A 9141-nucleotide genomic window follows, 5' to 3' on the forward strand; every position below is an offset into this window, starting at 1 on the left:
CAGAGCAGCAGATAAAACTGGTAGAAGACGTGTCAAACTCAAGGCCTGGGGGCCAAATCCGGCCCGCCGTAGCTTTTTATGTGGCCCTCTAGACTCCAAATTACATCAATAAGTGCCTTCACTTTTTTTGCAAATCTGCAAAATTCACACACACAAAAAATCAACCTTTTTTCAGATTTTACTGCAGTTTTTTTTTTTGTTTTTTTTTTAAATCAAAATTGGCCAAAAACATTGTGTTTAAGTGACTGCTACTGCTGCCTCAGCCTTACTTGATGTCAAGTTGTAGTCCGTGATCAACACTGCGATTAGTAAAAAGTCACATTTAACGACTTACATTAGTGCAAATGTTGTAAAAAATCCTTACAAATAGTTCGAAAGATTTTGACTACAAAAATACACAAAAACAATCAAGAAATTCAATTATTATTTCATTTTAAGGAACACTTATTGAATGCTAAAGCAAAGAGCTGTTTATTGACATTTTAAGTTTATTGGGTTTTTATCATTAGATTCTGACACAATCGGCTCTTTAAGAACATTCAGATTTTCGACATGGCCCAAAATGAAAATGAGTTTGACACCCCTGGTATAGAAGCTTCATTATAATTTGTTAGTATGTGCTGCTCTAAAAAAAACAAACAAACAAAAAAAAAAACACACACACGAACAAGCGCATTCATTCTGTGTCTCACTCATGAGCAAGACAAAAAGGAGGCAATTAACTTGACTTTCAACAAAACCTCAAGCCAGAAAATATATTCAGATTATGCAAAATGCCCCAAAAAAAAAAAAAAAAAAAAGGCTGCTATTGTTTTCAAAGTGAGCACATGTTAAAAAGCTACACGCTCCCTCTATCAGGACTGGTACGCAGAAACGCTTTATTACCGACACTCCCGAGTATGCCAAGTCGAGTGGAAAAAGAAACCGACTTCGGGTCGAGATTGACGTCGCGGCAACGTTAATAAGACGGCGAAACGTGTAATAAAGTCGACAATTAGGGCAAACACGTTCCACCGCTTGAGACGGAGGGAGATAGTGAAGCAGGGTGTGCGGAGCGGGGGACGGCTGATAGAGGCGGCGCGGGAGAATGGGGAAACGGGGCGTAGACGAGGAGTTGTTAGAGCGTCTTCACATTATTGACTCTCAAAAACAAAGTCAGCAATTAGCCTGTTCGCACTTTGTTTTGTTTATTAGGCTGTCAGCTTCCGCTAGCCTCTTAAAACCTTGTGTCAAATTGAGGGAAATTTATTTATGAAGTGCTTCGGGCTTTTATACAAAAACGCCAATTAAATATTTTAAAACAGGACAAGAGCTGGTATATGTGGAAGCACTGATGTCCTTGAGTGTGCTTTTGCGTGAATGTGTGTGCATGTGTGAGTGTTTTGGCTGCACATGCACTCATGGAAGCTCACAGAGCGAGTGAGCATATTTAAATTTACTGAAGGGCATAAAAAGTAAAGAGCAAGAGGATTGCAAAGCTGAAGGTTCTCAGATGATGATGTCTCTTAACTCAGTGGTGGATTAGGTAAAACTTTAGCTCCGTAAATGCGAAAGCTCTACACCAACACAATGTGTAGAGGAAGCTAAAGCTAAAGCGCTAACTTCATTTCAAATTACATCTGCCCTTGAACGACTACAACCCCCAAGCACCAATTTAGCTCTAACATATTTTACATGTTTAATGTCTCCGATGTTTACTTTCATGCTATTCTATACTGTCCATGTTTTATTATGTTCCTGTATACTTATTTGAAATAAAGTTATTTGGGGCGGGGGAGGAGGCAGAGCGAATGTGAAGAGAGGAAACAGAACAGCTGCATAAAAGGTCTTCACCCACTTTAAAATGAGGGCACGGATATAAACGTCCACCTGAACTCTTAACACTCAATAAGTGAAACCAACACAGATGTTGAACTTTCTCAACTGAAAATTGACAAAACAGCCAAAAAACAATCAGTGCTTAAAAACTTATCTAAAAAAGTTCACTCAGGGGAAGCTATGAGCTTAAAAGCATTTTTCTTTTCTAACTAAGTAGTTAGCTTGACTCAATAATTACACTGCTATATAAACAGCAAAATGGCAAAAGTCATATTCTCCTCAATTGTCATGTTTACTTAACTGTTAATCCCCTATTTTTATAAGTCAGTGTATAGAAATAATAACATTTAGTCTATAAATTAGACCATGTCCGTTTTGCTGTACATGTTTGTTAATACTGTGACACTGTAAAACTGTGGTAGTTTTACTCAAGACTGTCATACATTAAGAATCTCAAACCCAATCCTTCTCTCTCCATTATGAGCATTTTTAAACCATGTTTTACCAGGAAAAAAAGCAACGTTCAGCATTTCAGATCTTAATCTTGTTTAGAATCAAACTGCATAAAATCAAGATAGAGTTTGTGTTTTACTCCCTGTGTGAACTGACTCCTGCAGGGTTTCAACTGGTGTTTTTCTTGAACTGACCTTGAAATTTTTATCACATTATGACATCTAAAATTTCAGAAGTAAAGTAGAAGACAACACAAAGACCCACAACCAAAGGTTGATTGAATAAATAATTCATAAGCTTGTATAAATAGAAGTTTAACTGGATGTGTCCTCGTCATTTTTTTAATGAAGATTTACAAAAAACATGTTTGTGCTACGCTAACATAAAACTGTAAGTCTTTGCACCATTTGCAGAGAATAATGCATTTAGCAAAAACGTAAAAATCCTGAAGGAACTAATTACAGCCCAGAGGCTTCCTTACTATTAGCAGGTGTATCACTAAACTGTTGCAAAGCTGTGACTTGACGTTTGGTTGTTTATCTGCCGCCGCATTTCAACCAAAGGCGAAACCATCTCAATCACTAAATCTCACAAGCATACCGAACACCTGCCCACTTGGCTACCCCTCTGTTTCCTTTTCACACTCTGGCACGAGCAGATATTGGGGTGTTTGCCCCTTCTTGCTTTCTTTCATTCTCCCTCCATCTCTTATCGCTGCTGCCATCACTGTGGTAAGCTGCAGCAGTGGTGATTCAGGGCTTTTAGTGCATGTGAGTCTGTAAATGTGCATGCAGGGGGCTGCGTGACTAATGTTGCAGTCTGCTGAGCGTCGCATGCTCTTATCGTGTGCTGCCGAGGCTGCGAATACACACAATCGGTAATGAGAGGGTCGGTGTGTGCTGGTGGGTGATGTTCTCGCAGGGCGTTACACCGGCCTGGAGGACTCTGTGGAGCCCCCAAACCTCCCTCATTTTAAAATCACAAACATAATGCAAACTCGCAACTACTTTCAGAGAGATATCTCAGGACAACTGAAGAAAATGTAGACAGATTTAGGAAATGAGGCTTTTTTTTTTCCATAGTTCAGTTCCTAACACTTTTTTCACCTTCACAGTCAAACATGACAAAATTGGTCAGTTCAGTGTTCCTCCACCTTCCCGATTCATTTATAATTCTACACAGAGCAAATACTGCGTATCCCAACAGATGTGCAATGAAGATTTGTCTAAATTTTTTGCTGAAAAGTCTACACATTAAAATGAGCAAATGAAACCTTGCACATTTTGATAAATCAACCCATTTAATTGTTTCTGAATCATTTTAATCAAATAGAATATTGGTTTGGCTCCGGCTAGCTCCCTAAGGTCAGAAACACGGGGGAATGTTTAGCCCAGCGTCACTTTAGCCATGCTCACTTAGTCTTTAAATTTCAAAGTAGTAGATGTTGTCGCCAGCTGCTAATTCAGCATAGGTTTTGCAGCATTTCCCATTTGAATCTCACAGACTGGAATTTTCTTCAAACCAGAACAAAATATATACGTTTAAAAAACGGTGCAGCTTTATAGGCTTTAGCAATATCTTTTTTAACAGAAAAACTAATTAGGAATAATGTCTTTCAAAGCTTATTCAAAAGTACAAAACTGAATAGAAATTCTGACATTTTAAGATTTAGATCATCATGAACTGCGTTAGTCATTAAACCTGTAGTGTAACCAGGTGTAAAAGCTTATTGTACCAAACCTCTTTATTGCACTTGTAAATTTTATCTGTGCAGCTTGACATTGTTGGACACAAATTTGAACCATCCTAATGATGCTTCAATTACTAGAACATGATTTTGTTTCAACACAGTTGTGACATAGTGAAATGTAATAACTAGTAAGACAAGTGGGATTGACAGATTAAAAAAATGTCATCATGTCAGCACCAATGAAGCCATCTTTGAGATAAAAACGGGAGAAAAAGGTGCAACAAGTGATGGAGCTCCCAAACACACTACTGGCGACTATAGGTCCAACATTTGGCATTTTTAGGTCGCATGCTTTAGCCAAAGACAAATCTTTGGCTGATTCTACTTCTGTGAGGGTCAAATGATTATATGCACACATATGCGCTCTTCCAACCACAAAGCACTAAGCCGTTTAGGCTTTGAACACAAGAGGGTGTTTATGTGAATAGCTGATCAAAGACATCCCACACTGCCGTACACTCCGAGAGTTTAACTTGTTCTGACAGCGATGCACGCATTCACTTTATTCTACTTGACATTCAAAATCAATTAAACAGATGTTCAGGCTGCCTGGCTGCCACGTTGACTCAATATTCTCATCAGAAGCCGTAGACGTAACTCTCCTCCACACCTGTTCCCACACACACACCTAACAGTCTGGAAAGGTCGCAGTCAATAGAAGGGACGGCGACACATTAATGTTGAGCACTCAGATGCCACGTGTACGTTTGTCATGGCTTTAAACAGACATGAGAGGGATAAACTGTGGTCCTCCGTGAAGGTTCGGCTGACAGACGAGTACAAAGGGTCAGCAGGCTGACAAACGGGGTCAATCTGGTCTAATTGATTAGACTGAACCTTTGATGGTGTCTAGAGTAGGAGGAAAAAAACAAAAAAAGACAAAACGGAGAGAGAGTTTGGGGGAAAAAATGGCACTCTCAGTGTGTGTCGGTACCTCCAATCCTGCAGGGCTGAGCGGTGAGGATGAGGAGGCGGTTGGGGAGGATGAGGACGACGTGGAGGAAGGAGATGAAGGGGAAGCGACTCCTCTTCCACTGGCCTCCGTCAGCTTCTTTAGTTTCAGATCCACATGCTTGCTGTTTGTGCCTGAGAGAGAAGAAAGAGCATAAGAACATGGAAGAACCATAACTCTGACCAAGATACGCCAAAACGTCTTACAACGGAGCATTTCACACAGCTCTAATCAACTTACCTTCACTTAACACTAATGTCAAATTAACTAGGTGCTTTTATGATTTCTTTCATTGGTTGTTTCTCCAGGATGAACGCAGCCAATAAACAACTTCAATAATTTTGAGAAACAAAGCTTTCTCTAGTTGTTAGTCAATAAAAATGTGCATAAAGACTGAAATATATACAAACACTACCACTAATATCTTAATAAGCATCCATTAGATAATTGCAGATCATTTACACTGGTTTCGTAGCCATGAACAACGTTCTGGCATAATTCTGGTTCAATATTTCACTGTTTGTCTGGCAAAGTTCATTTGAATTAGGGATGCACTGACAAACTGGCCCATGGTTCCTTAATTGTGGAAAATTGGTCGATAGTTACATATAAAACTGATTTGTAACGGTTTGAAAATCAGTCACGGTCCCCTTTCACTCTGTTGTGAGAGAGGACTGACAGGACAGAATAGTCGCCCCACTGTAGAAAACTTATCGACTTCGCCAAAAATTTATCAACTTTCCGGAAAATAAAAAAATATCGGTATCGCCCAAATCGGCATGTCAGGCTTTTTAAAGACTGGTGTTTGACCAGGGGACTGCAGTCGGTGCACACCTAATTTAAATTTCTTCACTTCCTGTCATGAACAAATCTTTTCATAATAGTCAATACATTTTTACGGTGTTGAGGTCTGAGTCATTCCAGATGCTTAATGTTAGTCTGTTTATACAGGGGTTTGTATTGTAACCATATAGATGCTATTTTATGGTTAAAGTTAAAAAGCAAAATGGCTCGTATTTGTCTCCTCTGCATAGGAATGCAGCTACAAATATCAGGTCACTTGTCTTTATTTTAATGACAAGTGTACTGTGGAATAAACAAGAAAGAAGAGAAGCCTTTAATTCTCCTGGGAAGACTGTCCTAACTTTCTTCAAAAAGTGCATTTGTGAGGTCAAACATTGATGTTGGAAGAGACAACCTGCTCTCTAGTTCAGAACAAAGATGTTTTGTTTTCTTGATTTGTTGTGTGGAAGCTTTTCCACACAAAACTCGATCATCAAAACCACTTTGAGTGCTGTGCGCAGTTGTGTTGGAAGAGGAAGATGGCATCCCAAAGGTGGTTCCACAAAATTGGGAGCATAAAATTGCCCAAAATATATTCGTATGCTGAAGAGTTAAGCGTTCCCTTTGCTGGAACTATTGGGGGATAATTTAAACTCATGATAATTTTTTAAGAGCATTGTCAAGTCATTTGTTGAAAATGGTGCAAGTATGAACAGTAAGTTTGCCCTCTGGAAGCTCCATCAACTTTAACTGTGTAAACACGTAACATGACATTTAAAATAACCAAAATAAAACTCAACAACCAAAAACAATAAATAAAACGGAAATCAAAAACACACAACCAAAACCATAAATAAAATAGATTATGAAGTTCATTTACTCCACATCTTAGACTCTTTTTAAATCCACCTATCAATATATATATATATTTCTTTTGCTTTATTCTGTCTTGTGTATTTTCTTCTCTCTGCCTCGGTGTGTGTGCGTGTGCGTGTGCGTCTGCCAGCGGCTGCATACAGCTCTATTTTCCAGGGACTGGTAACCACAGCTCCCCTGCCAGGCCAGACCACTGCATTGAAGAAGATGAAAGAACAGGAGGGCAACCGTTTCATGTGTCATCTCCCTGTGTGTAGCCATCAAACACACCCACACACACAGCAACATGCATGTATAAAGATACCAAATATAGACACACACTCTTGAACTTTGTCATATCACACAAAACACAAAACACAGCTAAAACACGTGCAAAAATTAAATAATCTCTGCTGCATTTAGGGAGTTAATATAGACTGATTAAAAGGCGGCATCAGACGCTTTAAAGCTACGTTCGCAACCACAGATTTTCTTTTAAAAACATTACCAACAAAGACAACAATAATGAAGAAAACAAAAGATAATGCACTTCAAACGGTAGAGAAAGCGTTTGTTTGTTTTCATGTCTGTTTTGTCGTGTCCCTCAAGGTACTCTAACCTATCGCACATCGACAGGAAAATGAAGGCGGTAAACAGAATGAATTAATTACAAAAAAATAAAATAAAATAAAGCAATTAGTTTACCTCTGAAGATTTGGCCAAATGTTTTCCTGGAGATATTTTTTATTTTGGAGAAACTTTTCAGTTTAATGATCAAAAGTTTAGGAAGTTTGCTGATGAAACAAACAACAAACTTGAATGTTTAGAAGTATTTTCTTTCCGCGTTAGTGTATTTTTAATCATCAGAAAAAAAATTTCCTTGCATAGTTTAGAAGAACAAAACATAGCAACTCTAAATGATTAGTATGAATTCATGTTAGAGGTGAAGTTTGACCTGGGAAAGTGAATAAGTTAGAAGAAATAACGAATCACGCAGCATCAGCCGTTAGTTTTACCCAGAGAGGTTAGCTCAGAGGCGGGGTTAGTAAGATCCAGGCGCCCCCGCAGGGTGGATGTGGTCGGAAGGGCCTCCTGTGGAAGCTGGTTAGTAGCAGCCAAGGCAGCATCAACAGAATCACCATCACCAAAGTGGAGCTGCTCTTCCTCTGCCCTATTCTGCTCCTCATCCTCACTCTTTTCACCATCCACATCGTCTTCCTCAAGGTTTCTCAACCTGCCCAAAGCATCTGTGGATGCAAAGTTAGAGAAAACAAATGGGCAGAAGCAAATGAAGAGGAAAAAGGAGGAGAGAATGTAGGGTTAAGTGTAGTCATGGCAATGAGGAGGGTGGTGGTTAAGGAGAATGAAAGGAAAGAGAAGAGAAAGACATTATTTGATTAGGTTGTATTAGCATCAGCCTGTGATCGCACTGCCTGAGTTATTGATCTGAAAACTCAACTGTTCAGCACATGTAGTACATTCATGGCCACTGTGAGAAGCTCTCTGGTTGGCATGTGGTGTTATTTCATATAGGGCTTGACAGTAAATCAATACTGATATGTATCATGATAAACATGTGATCAATATCAATAGATGATATGTCTGATAGAATATTCAATTATTTCGCTTAATTCCGAATCACAAAGTATTCTGGGAGCTGTAGGCAGATGAAAAGATTTAGCTGCTCAACCTCTCACCTCTAAACAATATAGGTGCCATCAACTAACTCCTCACTCTATGGTTACCTAGCAACAACTACTTCAGTAACTTGCGAAGCAGCAATTTAATTTTGTGCCGCTGTGCCAAGCTGTGTAAAAATAAAATGCAGTGACATGGAGTGAAAATTGCGGCAGTATTTCAGAGATTTAAAACAAAAACATTAATTAATAATTATCGATGGACTGATATGAAATGCTTATATTGTGATACGTTTCTCACCCATATATTCCAGTCCTATTTTTACAGTTTTTAAATCTCCTCCAAGGTAAACTTATTTTGTGCAGATACATTTTTTTCCCCACATGAAAATGTGACGTGAAGTTGCCTTAAAGAATGTAAATTTTACTCTGTATGTCTGGGATGTCCTGATACAACATTCAGTTCGATATACCGATAATGCAGCTCAAAGTATCGGCCGATACAAACATTGACTCGATACAATATCAGCACGAATTCTAAATAGTTTTAACACTTATTTGTAGTGTTATTATTCAAACAGAGATCAGTAGTAAACAATAGGTACAAAAACAACAGACTCATTTATCATTAACTAATCAGTCTGCATTTGGGATACAAGTACTGCTGGACAGAAATCCTGGGCCGGACTAAATGCTAGAGTGGAGTTCTTCTACTGGCACGTTTCTGTCTGAGACTTTAGGTACACGCCAACATAATTGATACCCATTATTTTGGCTGATATCAGCCGATAGTCAATATCTATATCGTATCTGACCACCCATAGTGTACAGTTGTGGTCAAAAGTGTACATACACTTGTAAAAAATCATAATGTTATGGCTGTCTTGAGTTTC

General features: G+C 38.8%; 1 protein-coding gene across 7 annotated transcripts in view; it reads right to left on the bottom strand.

Annotated features, from left to right (window-relative positions):
* Positions 1-9141, bottom strand: part of ehbp1 (EH domain binding protein 1) — a 189335-nt gene that overhangs the window by 48387 nt on the left and 131807 nt on the right. For 6 of the 7 annotated variants that reach the window (XM_015045733.1, XM_015045743.1, XM_015045785.1 and 3 more), the window contains 2 exons: positions 7628-7858; positions 4956-5107 (listed from right to left, as the gene is read on the bottom strand). In XM_015045733.1, the coding sequence (XP_014901219.1) occupies positions 4956-5107; positions 7628-7858 (383 nt within the window). The remainder of the gene's footprint in view (positions 1-4955; positions 5108-7627; positions 7859-9141) is intronic. The other variant, XM_015045777.1, reaches the window with a different exon arrangement.

The sequence above is a fragment of the Poecilia latipinna genome, unplaced genomic scaffold (assembly GCF_001443285.1).
Source record: "Poecilia latipinna isolate Pla-1442-1.1 unplaced genomic scaffold, P_latipinna-1.0 Scaffold38, whole genome shotgun sequence".
NCBI classification, from domain to species: Eukaryota; Metazoa; Chordata; class Actinopteri; order Cyprinodontiformes; family Poeciliidae; genus Poecilia; species Poecilia latipinna.